A 20039-nucleotide genomic window follows, 5' to 3' on the forward strand; every position below is an offset into this window, starting at 1 on the left:
TTGGCATACATTTGAATGTGAAAAATCTTGAGTCAAAGCGTAATTCCTTTACCGTGGAATTGCCCTTTATCAACAAAGCGTTGTTATGGTCGGATGACATGAAAATAGAGCTCTTTGGCCACACACACCAGTGGTGGCTTTGGCGTTGGAAAACAGAAGCATATTCATCACTTACAATCTGAAATGGTCCCTTCACACAGGCAGCGTGGTGAAGAAGGCAGAACATCGCCTCTTAAACCTCAGGAAGGAATTCAGCTTGGCCCCTAACACCCTCACGAACTTCTACAGATGCACCGTTAAGAGCATCCTGTTGGGCTGTATCACCGCCTGGTACGGCAATTGCCCCATCCACAACTCCAGGGATCTCCAGAAGGTGGTGCGGTCAGATCAACGCTTCACCGGGGGCACGCTGCCTGCCCTCCAGGACATCTACAGAACCCGGTGTCACAGGAAGGCCAAGAAAATCCTCAAGGACCTCAGCCACCCGAGCCACGGCCTGTTAAAAGTCATCAAAGCTGGGACTGAGAGACTGATAAACTGCTTCTATCTCCAGGCCATCAGACTGTTAAATAGTCACCACTAGCCGGCCTCCGCCCAGTACCCTGCCCTGAACCTCAGACACTGTTGCTAGCCTGTTACCACCCGGTACTCTACCCTGCACCTTAGAGACTGCTGTCCTGTGTACATAGAGTCACTGAACACTGGTCACTTTGATGACGTTTACATACTGTTTTACCCACTTTATATGTATAAACTGTATTCTTGTCATGGCTCCTCCTATATAACTTATGTTATTGTATTTTTCTGGATTATGTGTATTATTTTTTTATTACAGCGCTGTTGAAGCTAGAACACAAGCATTTCGCTGCTCCTGCGATAACATCTGCAGATCAATACACATTGATTTGATTTGAAAAGTACGTCATACCTACTCTACTCTACTGAACTCTACTCTACTGTACTGAACTCTACTCTACTGAACTCTACTGAACTCTACTGAACTCTACTCTACTCTACTGAACTCTACTCTACTGAACTCTACTCTACTGAACTCTACTCTACTCTACTCTACTCTACTGAACTATACTCTACTCTACTCTACTCTACTGAACTCTACTCTACTCTACTGAACTCTACTCTACTCTACTGAACTCTACTCTACTGAACTCTACTCTACTGAACTCTACTCTACTGAACTCTACTCTACTGAACTCTACTCTACTGAACTCTACTCTACTCTACTGAACTCTACTCTACTCTACTGAACTCTACTCTACTGAACTCTACTCTACTGAACTCTACTCTACTCTACTGTACTGATCTCTACTCTACTCTACTCTACTGAACTCTACTCTACTGAACTCTACTGTACTGAACTCTCCCATGTGGCTCCATTGGTAGAGTATGGCGCTTGCAACGCCAGGGTTGTGGGTTCGATTCCCACGGGGGACCAGTACGAAAAAAGTATGAAAGTGTATGCAGTCACTACTGTAAGTTTCTCTGGATAAGCTAGCAGTGCTAGCTGTGCCACTAGAGATCCTGGTTCGAGTCCAGGCTCTGTCGCAGCCAGCCGCGACCGGGAGACCCATGGGCGGCGCACAATTGCTCCAGCGTCGTCCAGGGTAGGGGAGGGTTTGGCCGGCAGGGATGTGGGTTTGTTTCCCACGGGGGGCCAGTATGAAAAAATAAAATAAAAAATACATGTATGCATTCACTAACTGTAAGTCGCTCTGGATAAGAGCGTCTGCTAAATGACTAAAATGTAAATGTATTCTACTCATACCTACTCTACTGAACTCTACTCACGCTTCTCTACTCTTCTTCCTAGACAGATGAAGAGGAGGGTGCCTATATCTCCATGTTTTCTTCCTAGACAGATGAGGGGGGGGGGGGGGGGGGGTATTAGAAAGCCATGATTATCAGAATGGGCTCAGGGTTTGTCTCAGCTTAGTTCCTGGTTGGTTAAAGACGGGGGCTGTTGACGTGCTAAATGGATCTGAATTATAGATGGAACTGTGTGTGGAGTACAGTATGTTCGCGTGTGTGTGTGTGTGTGTGTGTGCGTGTGTGCGTGCGTGTGTGTGTGTGTGTGTGTGTGTGTGTGTGTGTGTGGTGCATAGATGGGTACGCTCAGGGGTGTGTCATAAAGACCCTACAGATGTAAGCTGTTATTGAAATAAGGAGTCCTCCCAAATCAGCTCTTTCCTGTAAGAACTATGCCTACAGTCACTACGGTAACTATGGAGGAAGGTTACACAGAAAGGAGGTGGTGATCAGACGCACAACTAATCATACCCTGTGGGAGGGAGCAGCTTGGAAACAAGCCCACTGATTCTACCCTATCAGCATGTATTTTTTACACAGGCCGTTATTCACTCTACCAGACGTAGGACTGTCACCAATCAGTTGTCTGTACCTGTCTTTGGTTTCAGCCACACCAGTGGAATAGACTGCTGTCATGTGTTACGTTGCCTGCTGTGAAATTCAGCTCTGGTCCTCAGGGTCCAATAAACCTGCGGTGTCTCCCTCTCCCTGTACACAGTAGCAGGCCACACTACATTAGATCAATACACTGAGTCTGGGTGACAGCTGGCTCACACAATGACTCTGCACTGTGGTGTCAGCCTGCCTGGAAATATGGACTGATTGACTGACCAATGAGGACCAGGAGCTTTTGGTTTGGTCAGCTGAAGATGGATCAGCAAAGTTTCTCTCATACAACATGATGACTTTTTATTTTATTTTTTATTTTAAAAATTTTTTGGGGGGGGGATGGATCAGCTTAATATTGCAGATAGATTGTATCTTCTATCAATGTAATTGTCTGGATCACTTCCAATCCCCCATGTTTTTTTTTTTTTTTTATATATATATTCCCCTTTATTACTTTTCAACCCCACCATCCTTTCCCTACTTGGAGTAAATTAGTGAACAACAACGCCCAGGCCTCTACTTCCGGTCTATAATTACTATCTACACCTTATGGACAGAGTTAATTTTACAATAATTCTATATCCATATATATATATATATATTTATTTATTTTTTTGCTCCTGAACTTCTTCTACTCTCAACCTCTCCGATCATTTTCATGATGTCCATCCGGTTTGCTTCTAAATGCCATATCTTTCTAACTGTGCTCTTTCCCAAAAGCTCCCAACATACAACCTATATACTTATTATGGACACAGTATGCTTACATTATTAGCTATCTTTGTTATTATTTGTTGTTATTTGTTATTAGTCCCATCCTTCAACTCTATTCAATACCTCCCATCTATCTCTTAACACCATCCATATAGGATTTCTATTTGCCATATATATTTCAACTGTACTGTGATGTTTTACAAAAGTTCTGAACCTTTCTATTCTCATTGCTTCTACAGATTGTGAATTAAAAATAAACATTTTTGCTAAAAGTATTATTATATGATTGATTGATTGACTATGACTTTTCAGATCACCCAGTAATGCTATCTGCAAGGTTAGTTCCAGGTAAATATTGCAATCCTTTAGCCATTCCTGGACCTGTGTCCAAAAACAAGCTACAAATGGACAGAACCAAAACAAATGATCTAATGATTCTATCTCTTCACAGCAAAATCTGCAGAGCTGGGAAGATTGTATCCCCCATATAAATAACATTCTATTGGTAGCAAGAATTTTATATAATAATTTAAATTGAAAGATTCTAATTTTTGAATCCGGTGTCGTTTTGCGTGTCAGTTCATAAACACTATGCCATGGGATTGGTACGTCAAAGATCTCTTCCCAACTATTTTGCAATCTATATGGGACGGCTGTCAATCCTTTGGTCCTTAAGTGAAACTGATATACTTTTTTATTTATCACAGTTTTCCTTAACCAATTATGTTCTTTAATGCAAGGCCGACAGACAAGTTCCTTACTTTCTCCCCCTTCAACTTTCCTCTTCCACTTTTGCGGTAAGGCTGCAATTATTTGGTTGTAATTTTGGGTAGTGCAGACATTTCCATATGTTTTTGTTAGCTGCATGTGCGACATAACTCCACCAGTCCTACCGATGATATCATTTACGAAGATTATACCTTTTTTAAACATTCTGTCAAAAAATAAAGGTTTTTTGTCAATTAGTATATTTGAATTTAACCACAATATTTGTTGCATTATTTGTTCTGTCGTTTCGGGAGGATTAAATTGAAATTGCAACCAACTTTCTATGGCTTGTTTTAGAAATAGTGACATTTGGGAGATTATTTCCTTTTCAAATAACTGAAAGTGAGAGATTGTAATCTGAATAAAGGGAAAAAGGCCTTTCTTGAACAGTGGGTGAGACAATCTTACTAATTTGCTTGAGAACCAGTTCGGATTTAAGTATAACTTTTGGATGACTGAAGATTTTAGTGATAGGTCTAATGCTTTAATATTTAATAATTTCTGTCCTCCGAATTCATATTCATTATATAAATATGCTCTTTTAATTTTGTCTGGCTTGCCGTTCCAAATAAAATTGAATATTTTTTTCTCATATAATTTAAAAAACTGTTTGCTAGGCGTAGGCAAGACCATAAGCAAATAGGTAAACTGGGATAATACTAAAGAGTTAATCAGGGTGATTTTTCCACAAATTGACAGGTATTTTCCTTTCCATGGTAGTAAGATCTTATCTATTTTTGCTAACTTTCTATTAAAATTTATTGAAGTGAGATCATTTATTTCCTTTGGGATATGTATTCCGAGTATATCCACATCACCATCAGACCATTTTATTGGTAAACTACATGGTAATGTAAAAATTGTATTTTTTAGTGATCCAATACGTAATATAGTACATTTGTCATAATTTGGTTTTAATCCAGAGAGGTTAGAAAATGTATCTAGATCCTCTATGAGGCTGTGGAGGGATTCTAGTTGTGGATCTAAAAGAAAACATGAATCATCTGCGTACAATGACACCTTTGTTTTTAAGCCCTGGATTTCTAATCCCCTGATATTATTATTGGATCTGATTTTAATAGCTAACATCTCGATGGCCACAATAAATAGATATGCCGATAGTGGACAACCTTGTTTCACTCCTCTTGATAGTTTAAAACTTTCTGAGAAATAGCCATTATTTACAATTTTACACCTAGGGTTACTATACATGATTTTGACCCATTCTATAAGAGATTCTCCAAAATTGAAATGCTCCAGACATTTATATATAAATTCCAGTCGAACTTTATCAAATGCCTTTTCGAAGTCTGCTATGAATAGCAGGCCTGGTTTCCCATATTTTCCATAGTGTTCTATTGTTTCCAATACTTGCCTTATATTATCTCCAATGTATCTTCCATGTAAAAAACCTGTCTGATTAGAATGAATAATATCCGACAATACCTTTTTAATTCTATGCGCTATACATTTTGCTAGGATTTTTGCATCACAACACTGAAGTGTAAGGGGCCTCCAATTTTGTAAATGGACTGGATCTTTATATTTTCCACTTGTATCCTGTTTCAGTAATAATGAGATCAGACCTTCTTCTTGAGTGTCAGATAATCTACCATTTACATAGGAGTGGTTAAAACATGCTAATAACGGTCCTCTTAGTATATCAAAAAAGGTTTGGTATACCTCGATTGGTATGCCATCCAACCCTGGAGTTTTCCCCGACTTAAAGTCTTTAATTGCATCCAGAAGTTCCTCCTCTGTAATTTCACCTTCACATGAGTCTTTCTGTGTGGCTGTTAATTTGACATTATCAATAGAAAAAAAATCTCTACAATTAGCTTCAGTTAGAGGAGATGGAGGCGACTGAAAAAAAAACATATGCTTAAAATACTTTGTTTCTTCCTTCAAAATATCATTAGGTGAATTATGGGTGACTCCGTCAATTGTAACTAGTTTCATTAAGTTATTTTTGGTAGCATTCCTATGTTGAAGATTAAAAAAGAATTTTGTGCATTTTTCCCCATATTCCATCCAGTTTGCTTTATTTTTATAATATATTACACTTGATCTTTCTTGAATAAGTTTTTCCATTTATTTTTGTTTTTCCTCTAATTTATTCTGAGCCTCTATGTTACAGTTTTTATTGCCATCTATCTGTTCTGTTAGACTTTCTATTTCCTTTCTTAGTATAAACTCTTTTGACCTAAATTGCTTTTGTTTTCGAGATGAGTACTGAATTGCATGGCCTCTAAAGGCACATTTAAAGGTGTCCCATATAATAAGGGGATTCGCTGTACCTATGTTATGTTGGAAAAAGTCAGTTATACATTCCTTTGTTCTAATTATAAATAAATTATCATCTAATAGGCTTTGATAAAATTTCCAATATCCTCGCCCACGTGGAAATTCAGTCAGAGTAATGTATATGCCTATTATATGATGGTCCGACCGCATTCTGTCCCCTATCAACACTTTTTACTTTTGGTGCCAACGAGAATGAGATAAGAAAGAAGTCAAGACGACTAGCCTGATTCAGTCTCCGCCATGTATATCTCACTAGATCAGTATATTTAAGCCTCCATATATCTACTAGTTCTAATGTATCCATGACATTCACAATTTCCTTAAGAGCATGTGGGTGATTGTTTGTGGTGTGATTTCCTTTTCGGTCCATTGAGCTATTTAAAACAGTATTATAATCCCCCACCATAATAATATTGTCTTGAGTTGCTTGCAGGCTTGATAATTTATTATATATATTGTCAAAGAATTGTGGATCATCATTATTTGGTCCGTAAAGGTTAATGAGCCATATCTGTTTATGGTCCAATACCATATTTAAAATAATCCATCTACCTTGCGTATCTATTTGGACAATTTGCACATTTGGATCGAAATTACTATTAATTAATATCATCACCCCTTTTGAATTTCTTTGCCCATGGGAGAAGTATATTTCCCCCCCCCCATTCTTTTTTCCACGCTACTTCATCTCGAATTGTTGACATGATGACTTTATAATGTAACCATTGACTCAGATGACTATAGCGACTATTCATTCCATATCCATTCAAAACGTATCTTTCTCCTAAGTCCTAACAATTGTATAATAATATGTATTAAAATAATGAGGTGGGTGTTTATATTTGTGCTGTTTTACACATGTGTAGGCCTAAGTGTGTATTATAAGCATGTGTGAATTGGAAATTACTTTTTGCATATCCCAACTCCCCCTGAGACACCCTAGGAGAGTGGGGTCACGGCCAGGGTCAGCCATTGGAACAATTAGGGTTAAGTGCCTTGCTCAAGGGCAAATAAACGCTAGGCTACCTGCCCCCCCCCCCCCCCCCCCCCTGGGCTACATAAGAGGCTAGCCTGGGGCATACGTCCTAAACTTGTTGGTGTTCCAGGACCTGGTACTGCATAGACACTGTGTCTTGTTGGTGTTCCAGGTTCTGGTACTGCATAGACACTGTGTCTTGTTGGTGTTCCAGGTCCTGGTACTGCATAGACACTGTGTCTTGTTGGTGTTCCAGGTCCTGGTACTGCATAGACACTGTGTCTTGTTGGTGTTCCAGGTCCTGGTACTGCATAGACACTGTGTCTTGTTGGTGTTCCAGGTCCTGGTACTGCATAGACACTGTGTCTTGTTGGTGTTCCAGGTTCTGGTACTGCATAGACACTGTGTCTTGTTGGTGTTCCAGGTCCTGGTACTGCATAGACACTGTGTCTTGTTGGTGTTCCAGGTCCTGGTACTGCATAGACACTGTGTCTTGTTGGTGTTCCAGGTCCTGGTACTGCATAGACACTGTGTCTTGTTGGTGTTCCAGGTTCTGGTACTGCATAGACACTGTGTCTTGTTGGTGTTCCAGGTCCTGGTACTGCATAGACACTGTGTCTTGTTGGTGTTCCAGGTCCTGGTAATGCATAGACACTGTGTCTTGTTGGTGTTCCAGGACCTGGTACTGCATAGACACTGTGTCTGTCTTGTATTGATTTGGTATCCCCACCCGATGGGCGTCATTAATTCATTATCATAATGGTAATTAGATGCAGAGGGATTTATGTTGCCTGTGCGATCTGGGATGGCTAGTTTTCCCACTGCAATCGAGACGCTGATTACGCTGATTAATTAACTGGCCACATGGCGTTCAGCCACACAACAGAACTGGATCATATACAAGGCTGAGTGGGCAAGAAATGTTAACTGGGTGTCCTGTGTCTCGTCTCTGTCTGAGACAAGGGCGATGAGACAGTTCTACTGTGTGGGAGACAGAGACATGCAGACCAGTGATAGAGACCAGAGACCACTGCACTCCAGGGTGGATTATGAGTGACATGTAGAGCAGTGATAGAGACCAGAGACCACTGCACTCCAGGGTGGATTATGAGAGACATGCAGACCAGTGATAGAGACCAGAGACCACTGCACTCCAGGGTGGATTATGAGTGACATGTAGAGCACGTCACATGTCTCACCATAACAAACATCATCATTAAAGGCTAAAGGTAACACAAACTGATGCAAACTGTAACTAGAGAAGAACGGTGTAAAATCCAGGTTTCTAAAATTACCCATTTAATCGAGTCTCTGCTGTCTGCTGCTGGCTCGGGTAGCGTATTTAGATTGGTGGATTGGTTCAGAAATTTGGCAGAGGCCCAAACGCTAAATCTTACAATATGCTTCCCAGTCTAAAAAGTTGACATATATTATGATGACATTTTGTGACCTTTTTGTTCGTTTTTGATCTTTGGCAGGTATTGCTTCGGCTGTTCTTGCGCACAAAAATTTTTCTTGAGGGAAGTCTTATGTTCAGTAGCTGAAGTCTACGCCCCTTCATCGGTGATTGGTCAACAGTACTACCCCTAGTAGGAGTGGGAACTATTGACAGGATTCTTCAATGAAGTGTTTCTTGTCATTCAACGAGACGACTAGTTTTCATGCACATTCTTTCACTTGAAAAATACTGCACCAAACATTAGTTAGAAGGTAAAATTGCACGTCTAAGATCCTCGTTGGCAAAAACTTCAATTAATGATAGATTTCTTGATTTATTTTGACAAGTGTTACTGGCTATGTTGATGCAAACAGTGAGGTGAGGAGGGGTGAACATAACGTAGTCTAACGTCTTGTTTCCTGTCTGAATGTCTCTCTGTCTCTTTGTCTGTGCTGCAGATGAGAGGAGTGTGAGCCGGGGGGGGGGGGGAATGCATAACTGCATAACTGCCTGAGATAATGCTGTTCACCCACACGCCCTGGAGCTGCTGCTGAGGAAGGAACAGACAGTCCTGTCCAATCAGGGAGCTACTCACAGAGAGGGAGGGGAACCATGTCCCAACACCACCACAGGAACCCCAGCCAGGGCAGCCACCGCACAATGAGCGCCGAGGAGAGGTGCACCACGCCCGTCCGCCACCACAAGACGCCTACACACAAGAGCTCCTCCTCCTCATCCTCATCCCAGCGCAACAGCCGCCAGGTAAATAGTGAGCGCCTGTCCACAGTCAGACGCAGAGTCAGACACCCCCCCATCTGTTGTAGAGTAGTGCCCCCTGTCTGTTGTAGAGTAGTGGCCCCCCTGTCTGTTGTAGAGTAGTGCCCCCCCCATCTGTTGTAGAGTAGTGGCCCCCCCCTGTCTGTTATAGAGTAGTGCCCCCCCCATCTGTTGTAGAGTAGTGCCCCCCCCCCATCTGTTGTAGAGTAGTGGCCCCCCCCCATCTGTTGTAGAGTAGTGCCCCCCCCATCTGTTGTAGAGTAGTGCCCCCTGTCTGTTGTAGAGTAGTGGCCCCCCTGTCTGTTGTAGAGTAGTGCCCCCCCCATCTGTTGTAGAGTAGTGAACTCCCCCTGTCTGTTATAGAGTAGTGCCCCCCCCATCTGTTGTAGAGTAGTGCCCCCCCCCCATCTGTTGTAGAGTAGTGGCCCCCCCTGTCTGTTATAGAGTAGTGCCCCCCTCCTGTCTGTTGTAGAGTAGTGCCCCCCCATCTGTTGTAGAGTAGTGCCCCCCCCATCTGTTGTAGAGTAGTGCCCCCCCCCTGTCTGTTGTAGAGTAGTGCCCCCCCCCCCATCTGTTGTAGAGTAGTGCCCCCCCCCCCCCCTGTCTGTTGTAGAGTAGTGCCCCCCCCCCCCCCCTGTCTGTTATAGAGTAGTGCCCCCCCCATCTGTTGTAGAGTAGTGCCCCCCCCCCCTGTCTGTTATAGAGTAGTGCCCCCCCCATCTGTTGTAGAGTAGTGCCCCCCCCCCCTGTCTGTTGTAGAGTAGTGGCCCCCCCATCTGTTGTAGAGTAGTGCCCCCCCCCCCCCCCGTCTGTTGTAGAGTAGTGCCCCCCCCATCTGTTGTAGAGTAGTGCCCCCCCCCCTGTCTGTTGTAGAGTAGTGGCCCCCCTGTCTGTTGTAGAGTAGTGGCCCCCCTGTCTGTTGTAGAGTAGTGGCCCCCCCTGTCTGTTGTAGAGTAGTGCCCCCCCCCTGTCTGTTGTAGAGTAGTGGCCCCCCTGTCTGTTGTAGAGTAGTGGCCCCCCTGTCTGTTGTAGAGTAGTGGCCCCCCCCCCCGTCTGTTGTAGAGTAGTGCCCCCCCCATCTGTTGTAGAGTAGTGCCCCCCCCCCTGTCTGTTGTAGAGTAGTGGCCCCCCTGTCTGTTGTAGAGTAGTGGCCCCCCTGTCTGTTGTAGAGTAGTGGCCCCCCCTGTCTGTTGTAGAGTAGTGCCCCCCCCCTGTCTGTTGTAGAGTAGTGGCCCCCCTGTCTGTTGTAGAGTAGTGGCCCCCCTGTCTGTTGTAGAGTAGTGGCCCCCCCCCTGTCTGTTGTAGAGTAGTGCCCCCCCCCCCCTGTCTGTTGTAGAGTAGTGCCCCCCATCTGTTGTAGAGTAGTGGCCCCCCTGTCTGTTGTAGAGTAGTGGCCCCCCATCTGTTGTAGAGTAGTGGCCCCCCCCTGTCTGTTATAGAGTAGTGGCCCCCCCTGTCTGTTGTAGAGTAGTGGCCCCCCTGTCTGTTGTAGAGTAGTGCCCCCCCCATCTGTTGTAGAGTAGTGGCCCCCCCCTGTCTGTTATAGAGTAGTGTCCCCCCCATCTGTTGTAGAGTAGTGCCCCCCCCTGTCTGTTGTAGAGTAGTGGCCCCCCCCTGTCTGTTATAGAGTAGTGCCCCCCCCATCTGTTGTAGAGTAGTGCCCCCCCCCCCATCTGTTGTAGAGTAGTGCCCCCCCCCCCCCCCCCCCCTGTCTGTTGTAGAGTAGTGGCCCCCCTGTCTGTTGTAGAGTAGTGCCCCCCCCATCTGTTGTAGAGTAGTGGCCCCCCCTGTCTGTTGTAGAGTAGTGCCCCCCCCCCCCTGTCTGTTATAGAGTAGTGCCCCCCCCATCTGTTGTAGAGTAGTGCCCCCCCCCCCCTGTCTGTTATAGAGTAGTGCCCCCCCCATCTGTTGTAGAGTAGTGCCCCCCCCCCCCTGTCTGTTGTAGAGTAGTGGCCCCCCCATCTGTTGTAGAGTAGTGCCCCCCCCGTCTGTTGTAGAGTAGTGCCCCCCCCATCTGTTGTAGAGTAGTGCCCCCCCCCTGTCTGTTGTAGAGTAGTGGCCCCCCTGTCTGTTGTAGAGTAGTGGCCCCCCTGTCTGTTGTAGAGTAGTGGCCCCCCCTGTCTGTTGTAGAGTAGTGCCCCCCCCATCTGTTGTAGAGTAGTGGCCCCCCCTGTCTGTTATAGAGTAGTGCCCCCCTCCTGTCTGTTGTAGAGTAGTGCCCCCCCCCCCCCTGTCTGTTGTAGAGTAGTGGCCCCCCCATCTGTTGTAGAGTAGTGCCCCCCCCCCCCCCCGTCTGTTGTAGAGTAGTGCCCCCCCCATCTGTTGTAGAGTAGTGCCCCCCCCCTGTCTGTTGTAGAGTAGTGGCCCCCCTGTCTGTTGTAGAGTAGTGGCCCCCCCTGTCTGTTGTAGAGTAGTGCCCCCCCCATCTGTTGTAGAGTAGTGGCCCCCCTGTCTGTTGTAGAGTAGTGGCCCCCCCTGTCTGTTATAGAGTAGTGCCCCCCTCCTGTCTGTTGTAGAGTAGTGCCCCCCCATCTGTTGTAGAGTAGTGCCCCCCCCATCTGTTGTAGAGTAGTGGCCCCCCCCTGTCTGTTATAGAGTAGTGCCCCCCCCCATCTGTTGTAGAGTAGTGCCCCCCCCCCTGTCTGTTGTAGAGTAGTGGCCCCCCCCTGTCTGTTATAGAGTAGTGCCCCCCCCCCATCTGTTGTAGAGTAGTGCCCCCCCCCCCCATCTGTTGTAGAGTAGTGCCCCCCCCCCCCCCCCCCCTGTCTGTTGTAGAGTAGTGGCCCCCCTGTCTGTTGTAGAGTAGTGCCCCCCCCATCTGTTGTAGAGTAGTGGCCCCCCCTGTCTGTTATAGAGTAGTGCCCCCCTCCTGTCTGTTGTAGAGTAGTGCCCCCCCCCCCCCCCCCCCTGTCTGTTGTAGAGTAGTGGCCCCCTGTCTGTTGTAGAGTAGTGCCCCCCCCCATCTGTTGTAGAGTAGTGGCCCCCCCTGTCTGTTATAGAGTAGTGCCCCCCTCCTGTCTGTTGTAGAGTAGTGCCCCCCCATCTGTTGTAGAGTAGTGCCCCCCCCATCTGTTGTAGAGTAGTGGCCCCCCCCTGTCTGTTATAGAGTAGTGCCCCCCCCATCTGTTGTAGAGTAGTGGCCCCCCTGTCTGTTGTAGAGTAGTGCCCCCCTCCTGTCTGTTGTAGAGTAGTGCCCCCCCATCTGTTGTAGAGTAGTGCCCCCCCCATCTGTTGTAGAGTAGTGGCCCCCCCCTGTCTGTTATAGAGTAGTGCCCCCCCCATCTGTTGTAGAGTAGTGCCCCCCCCCCTGTCTGTTGTAGAGTAGTGGCCCCCCCCTGTCTGTTATAGAGTAGTGCCCCCCCCCCATCTGTTGTAGAGTAGTGCCCCCCCCCCCCCCCCCCTGTCTGTTGTAGAGTAGTGGCCCCCCTGTCTGTTGTAGAGTAGTGCCCCCCCCATCTGTTGTAGAGTAGTGCCCCCCCTGTCTGTTGTAGAGTAGTGCCCCCCCCCCCTGTCTGTTATAGAGTAGTGCCCCCCCCATCTGTTGTAGAGTAGTGCCACCCCCCCTGTCTGTTATAGAGTAGTGCCCCCCCCATCTGTTGTAGAGTAGTGCCCCCCCCCCCCCTGTCTGTTGTAGAGTAGTGGCCCCCCCATCTGTTGTAGAGTAGTGCCCCCCCCCCCCCCCCGTCTGTTGTAGAGTAGTGCCCCCCCCATCTGTTGTAGAGTAGTGCCCCCCCCCTGTCTGTTGTAGAGTAGTGGCCCCCCTGTCTGTTGTAGAGTAGTGGCCCCCCCTGTCTGTTGTAGAGTAGTGCCCCCCCCATCTGTTGTAGAGTAGTGGCCCCCCTGTCTGTTATAGAGTAGTGCCCCCCCCCCCCTGTCTGTTGTAGAGTAGTGGCCCCCTGTCTGTTGTAGAGTAGTGCCCCCCCCCCCTGTCTGTTGTAGAGTAGTGGCCCCCCTGTCTGTTGTAGAGTAGTGCCCCCCCCCTGTCTGTTGTAGAGTAGTGCCCCCCCCCCCCCTGTCTGTTGTAGAGTAGTGGCCCCCTGTCTGTTGTAGAGTAGTGCCCCCCCCATCTGTTGTAGAGTAGTGGCCCCCCCCTGTCTGTTATAGAGTAGTGCCCCCCCCCCCCCCCCCCCCTGTCTGTTGTAGAGTAGTGCCCCCCCCCCCCCCCTGTCTGTTGTAGAGTAGTGCCCCCCTGTCTGTTGTAGAGTAGTGCCCCCCCCATCTGTTGTAGAGTAGTGCCCCCCCCCCTGTCTGTTGTAGAGTAGTGCCCCCCCATCTGTTGTAGAGTAGTGCCCCCCCCCTGTCTGTTGTAGAGTAGTGGCCCCCCCCTGTCTGTTATAGAGTAGTGCCCCCCCCCCCCCTGTCTGTTATAGAGTAGTGCCCCCCCCCCCCCCTGTCTGTTGTAGAGTAGTGGCCCCCTGTCTGTTGTAGAGTAGTGGCCCCCCTGTCTGTTGTAGAGTAGTGGCCCCCTGTCTGTTGTAGAGTAGTGGCCCCCCCTGTCTGTTGTAGAGTAGTGGCCCCCCCGTCTGTTGTAGAGTAGTGGCCCCCCTGTCTGTTATAGAATAGTGGCCCCCCTCCTGTCTGTTGTAGAGTAGTGGCCCCCTGTCTGTTGTAGAGTAGTGGCCCCCCTGTCTGTTATAGAATAGTGGCCCCCCGTCTGTTGTAGAGTAGTGGCACCAATACCAGGCATTGAGGTTTAGCTGTGTCCACTGTTCCAGTATTGTAAACAGTGAATTAGAACTCTTATTTAGGGTCAGTTTATGGGGGCTTAAATGTTAGCGCATTTAGTTGTGGTGTGAAGCTGAAGCCTTTAGTTGTGGCGTGAAGCTGAAGCCTTTAGTTGTGGCGTGAAGCTGAAGCCTTTAGTTGTGGCGTGAAGCTGAAGCCTTTAGTTGTGGCGTGAAGCTGAAGCCTTTAGTTGTGGCGTGAAGCTGAAGCCTTTAGTTGTGGCGTGAAGCTGAAGCCTTTAGTTGTGGCGTGAAGCTGAAGCCTTTAGTTGTGGCGTGAAGCTGAAGCCTTTAGTTGTGGTGTGAAGCTGAAGACTTTAGTTGTGGCGTGAAGCTGAAGCCTTTAGTTGTGGCGTGAAGCTGAAGCCTTTAGTTGTGGCGTGAAGCTGAAGCCTTTAGTTGTGGTGTGAAGCTGAAGCCTTTAGTTGTGGCGTGAAGCTGAAGCCTTTAGTTGTGGTGTGAAGCTGAAGCCTTTAGTTGTGGCGTGAAGCTGAAGCCTTTAGTTGTGGCGTGAAGCTGAAGCCTTTAGTTGTGGCGTGAAGCTGAAGCCTTTAGTTGTGGCGTGAAGCTGAAGCCTTTAGTTGTGGCGTGAAGCTGAAGCCTTTAGTTGTGGTGTGAAGCTGAAGCCTTTAGTTGTGGTGTGAAGCTGAAGCCTTTAGTTGTGGCGTGAAGCTGAAGCCTTTAGTTGTGGTGTGAAGCTGAAGCCTTTAGTTGTGGCGTGAAGCTGAAGCCTTTAGTTGTGGCGTGAAGCTGAAGCCTTTAGTTGTGGCGTGAAGCTGAAGCCTTTAGTTGTGGCGTGAAGCTGAAGCCTTTAGTTGTGGTGTGAAGCTGAAGCCTTTAGTTGTGGCGTGAAGCTGAAGCCTTTAGTTGTGGTGTGAAGCTGAAGCCTTTCTTCTTCTATCTTGGTCTGTGAACTGAACTGCCGTATCACCGTAGCAACCAAGAAACAGGACACTGCACTGGAATCTTTGACATCACAGCTTTTCCAATGGTGGGTCATGAATAATTCATGAAGTAGAGCAAGAAGCCAAGGCTCTATTGGTTCAGGGAACATGTGGCATACTCTGGTATGCTGTGCTGTGTAGGATCTACTGCTGCATTCCCGTAACCATGGGAGATTGCTCTCTGAAGAGGAGTGCTTTGGGGGAGTTGGTGGGGGAATTGCAGCCTAGACAGAACACTTGCTGTGGCAGTCAGGCTTGCTGCTAAATTAGAGATGTACCCTTCCTATGGCTCTCTGGTCCCTTGTCTACTCTGGGTCCTACTCTGGTCCCTGTCCTACTCTGGGTCCTACTCTGGTCCCTGTCCTACTCTGGGTCCTACTCTGGTCCCTGTCCTACTCTGGTCCCTGTCCTACTCTGGTCCCTGTCCTACTCTGGTCCCTGTCCTACTCTGGTCCCTGTCCTACTCTGGTCCCTGTCCTACTCTGGTCCCTGTCCTACTCTGGTCCCTGTCCTACTCTGGTCCCTGTCCTACTCTGGTCCCTGTCCTACTCTGGTCCCTGTCTTACTCTGGTCCCTGTCCTACTCTGGTCCCTGTCCTACTCTGGTCCCTGTCCTACTCTGGTCCCTGTCTTACTCTGGTCCCTGTCTTACTCTGGTCCCTGTCCTACTCTGGTCCCTGTCCTACTCTGGTCCCTGTCTTACTCTGGGTCCTACTCTGGTCCCTGTCCTACTCTGGTCCCTGTCCTACTCTGGTCCCTGTCTTACTCTGGTCCCTGTCCTACTCTGGTCCCTGTCTTACTCTGGTCCCTGTCCTACTCTGGTCCCTGTCTTACTCTGGTCCCTGTCTTACTCTGGTCCCTGTCCTACTCTGGTCCCTGTCCTACACTGGTCCCTGTCCTACTCTGGTCCCTGTCTTACTCTGGGTCCTACTCTGGTCCCTGTCCTACTCTGGTCCCTGTCCTACTCTGGTCCCTGTCCTACTCTGGAACCTGTCCTACTCTGGTCCCTGTCCTACTCTGGTCCCTGTCCTACTCTGGTCCCTGTCCTACTCTGGTCCCTGTCCTACTCTGGAACCTGTCCTACTCTGGTCCCTGTCCTACTCTGGTCCCTGTCTTACTCTGGTCCCTGTCTTACTCTGGTCCCTGTCCTACTCTGGAACCTGTCCTACTCTGGTCGCTGTCCTACTCTGGTCCCTGTCCTACTCTGGTCCCTGTCCTACTCTGGTCCCTGTCCTACTCTGGAACCTGTCCTACTCTGGTCCCTGTCTTACTCTGGTCCCTGTCCTACTCTGGTCCCTGTCCTACTCTGGTCCCTGTCCTACTCTGGTCCCTGTCTTACTCTGGTCCCTGTCCTACTCTGGAACCTGTCCTACTCTGGTCCCTGTCCTACTCTGGTCCCTGTCCTACTCTGGTCCCTGTCCTACTCTGGTCGCTGTCCTACTCTGGTCCCTGTCCTACTCTGGTCCCTGTCCTACTCTGGTCCCTGTCCTACTCTGGTCCCTGTCTTACTCTGGTCCCTGTCCTACTCTGGAACCTGTCCTACTCTGGTCGCTGTCCTACTCTGGTCGCTGTCCTACTCTGGTCGCTGTCCTACTCTGGTCCCTGTCCTACTCTGGTCCCTGTCCTACTCTGGTCCCTGTCCTACTCTGGTCCCTGTCCTACTCTGGTCCCTGTCCTACTCTGGTCCCTGTCTTACTCTGGTCCCTGTCCTACTCTGGTCCCTGTCCTACTCTGGTCCCTGTCCTACTCTGGTCCCTGTCCTACTCTGGTCCCTGTCCTACTCTGGTCCCTGTCTTACTCTGGTCCCTGTCCTACTCTGGTCCCTGTCCTACTCTGGTCCCTGTACATGGTGTACAGACGAAGCTTTGTGTGGTCTGCAGTCTTCTAGCCTATTCTCTGAATTCACTCTGATCTCAATAACATATTGATGTCCCATTCCTACTCCTCTAATTTCATGAGTTTAATTAAAGTAGCCAGCGAGGGAGGTAAGAGGCACTCAACAAATTAGGGACTTGTTCAATTGAATCACCTTTAGTCTGTCCTTTTTGAGACTGCGATACCTAGAGAATGTTATTGGCCCATTGTGACTGCTGTTGTATTTGGTTACTGTAGTCATTTACTGGGCAGCAAAGTCCTAGTGGATTGTCTCATTGTCTATGCGGCTTAGCGTGTGTGCGTGTGCGTGTGCGTGTGTGCGTGTGCGCGTGTGCGTGTGCGCGTGTGCGTGTGCGTGTGGTTGCACTTGTGAGGCTCTCCAGAGTGTTTAATGGTGGTCAGCAGCACAAGGGGAAGTAATATGTATTGATCCCAGTGGGGCTGGATCTCATCAAGGCTTTCCTTGGGTCTGTAGTCTGCACCGCTTCCCCAGGAGTCCCTAGGGAGGATGTCAATCTTATACAGCACCCCCCCCCCCCCACACACACACACACACACACACACACACACACACACACACACACACACACACACACACACACACACACACACACACACACACACACACACACACACACACACACACACACACACACACACACACACACACACACACACACACACACACACACACACACACACACACACACACACACACATTGATTCAGCGCGCATCATACATAGTCATCCCTCTGTGTATCCAGATAATCACACTAACCTTTTCTTTATGCTTTAACAACCGCCTGTCATCTCTTGGTTTTGAGACATATATTAGAGATTGTCAGGAAGATTAATCTGAAACAGTATGTTCCCTGTATGGAAGATTAATCTGAAACAGTATGTTCCCTGTATGGAAGATTCATCTGAAACAGTATGTTCCCTGTATGGAAGATTCATCTGAAACAGTATGTTCCCTGTATGGAAGATTAATCTGAAACAGTAGGTTCCCTGTATGGAAGATTCATCTGAAACAGTAGGTTCCCTGTATGTTAGATGGTGAGGAAGATTCATCTGAAACAGTAGGTTTTGTTTAACACTTTTTTGGTTACTACATGTTTCCATATATGTTATTTAATCGTTTTGATGTAGTTACAATGTAGAAAATAGTAAGAAATAAAGAAAAACCCTTGAATGAGTAGGTGTTCTAAAACACACCGGTAGTGTGTATATATGAATTATATATATAATTAACTTTTTTCGGTATTGAAAATCAGACAGTCTGTATTTTCAAATACACCGGCATACGGTACAAACGGTATGTCGCCCAAGCCTAGAGATCACTGGTAGTAGCAACTTCCACAGCACCGCCTGCAGGGGAGATCACTAACAGATCTGCTATTATGATGATGTGAGGAGCCTCAACTGGATGTTTCTAGTGGCCCCCCCTGTCTGTTGTAGAATAGTGCCCCCCCCCCCTGTCTGTTGTAGAGTAGTGGCCCCCCCTGTCTGTTGTAGAGTAGTGGCCCCCCTGTCTGTTGTAGAGTAGTGCCCCCCCCCCTGTCTGTTGTAGAGTAGTGCCCCCCCTCGTCTGTTGTAGAGTAGTGCCCCCCCCCTGTCTGTTGTAGAGTAGTGGCCCCCTGTCTGTTGTAGAGTAGTGGCCCCCCTGTCTGTTGTAGAGTAGTGCCCCCCCCCCCCCCCCCCGTCTGTTGTAGAGTAGTGCCCCCCCCCATCTGTTGTAGAGTAGTGGCCCCCCCTGTCTCTTGTAGAGTAGTGGCCCCCTGTCTGTTGTAGAGTAGTGCCCCCCCCCCCCCCCCCCCCCCGTCTGTTGTAGAGTAGTGCCCCCCCCCCCCCCCCCCGTCTGTTGTAGAGTAGTGGCCCCCCTGTCTGTTGTAGAGTAGTGCCCCCCCCCCCCCCCCTGTCTGTTGTAGAGTAGTGGCCCCCTGTCTGTTGTAGAGTAGTGGCCCCCCCTGTCTGTTGTAGAGTAGTGCCCCCCCCCCCCCCCCCCTGTCTGTTGTAGAGTAGTGGCCCCCTGTCTGTTGTAGAGTAGTGGCCCCCCCCCCCCCCTGTCTGTTGTAGAGTAGTGGCCCCCTGTCTGTTGTAGAGTAGTGGCCCCCTGTCTGTTGTAGAGTAGTGGCCCCCCCTGTCTGTTGTAGAGTAGTGCCCCCCCCCCCCTGTCTGTTGTAGAGTAGTGGCCCCCTGTCTGTTGTAGAGTAGTGGCCCCCCTGTCTGTTGTAGAGTAGTGGCCCCCCTGTCTGTTGTAGAGTAGTGGCCCCCCTGTCTGTTGTAGAATAGTGGCCCCCCCTGTCTGTTGTAGAATAGTGGCCCCCCTGTTTGTTGTAGAGTAGTGCCCCCCCCCCCCCCCCCTGTCTGTTGTAGAGTAGTGGCCCCCCTGTCTGTTGTAGAGTAGTGGCCCCCCCTGTCTGTTGTAGAGTAGTGGCCCCCCTGTCTGTTGTAGAGTAGTGGCCCCCTGTCTGTTGTAGAGTAGTGGCCCCCCTGTCTGTTGTAGAGTAGTGGCCCCCCTGTCTGTTGTAGAGTAGTGGCCCCCCTGTCTGTTGTAGAGTAGTGCCCCACCCCCCGTCTGTTGTAGAGTAGTGGCCCCCCCTGTCTGTTGTAGAGTAGTGCCCCCCCCCCCCCCCCTGTCTGTTGTAGAGTAGTGGCCCCCTGTCTGTTGTAGAGTAGTGGCCCCCCTGTCTGTTGTAGAGTAGTGGCCCCCCTGTCTGTTGTAGAGTAGTGGCCCCCCTGTCTGTTGTAGAGTAGTGGCCCCCCCTGTCTGTTGTAGAATAGTGGCCCCCCTGTTTGTTGTAGAGTAGTGCCCCCCCCCCCCCCCCCCTGTCTGTTGTAGAGTAGTGGCCCCCCTGTCTGTTGTAGAGTAGTGGCCCCCCCTGTCTGTTGTAGAGTAGTGGCCCCCCTGTCTGTTGTAGAGTAGTGGCCCCCTGTCTGCTGTAGAGTAGTGGCCCCCCTGTCTGTTGTAGAGTAGTGCCCCCCCCCCCCCTGTCTGTTGTAGAGTAGTGGCCCCCCTGTCTGTTGTAGAATAGTGGCCCCCTGTCTGTTGTAGAGTAGTGCCCCCCCCCCCCCCCCCCCCCCTGT

General features: G+C 48.7%; 1 protein-coding gene across 1 annotated transcript in view; it reads left to right on the forward strand.

Annotated features, from left to right (window-relative positions):
- Positions 1–9245: 9245 nt before the first annotated feature.
- LOC311129813 (oxysterol-binding protein-related protein 6-like) overlaps positions 9246–20039 on the forward strand; it is a gene marked incomplete at its 5' end in the record, with an annotated part of 60412 nt that continues 49618 nt past the window's right edge. The window contains one exon of the mRNA XM_084162268.1: positions 9246–9395. Within this exon, the coding sequence (XP_084018394.1) occupies positions 9246–9395 (150 nt within the window). The remainder of the gene's footprint in view (positions 9396–20039) is intronic.

This window comes from Coregonus lavaretus (genome assembly GCF_964263955.1).
Source record: "Coregonus lavaretus genome assembly, chromosome: 5".
Lineage (NCBI taxonomy): Eukaryota > Metazoa > Chordata > Actinopteri > Salmoniformes > Salmonidae > Coregonus > Coregonus lavaretus.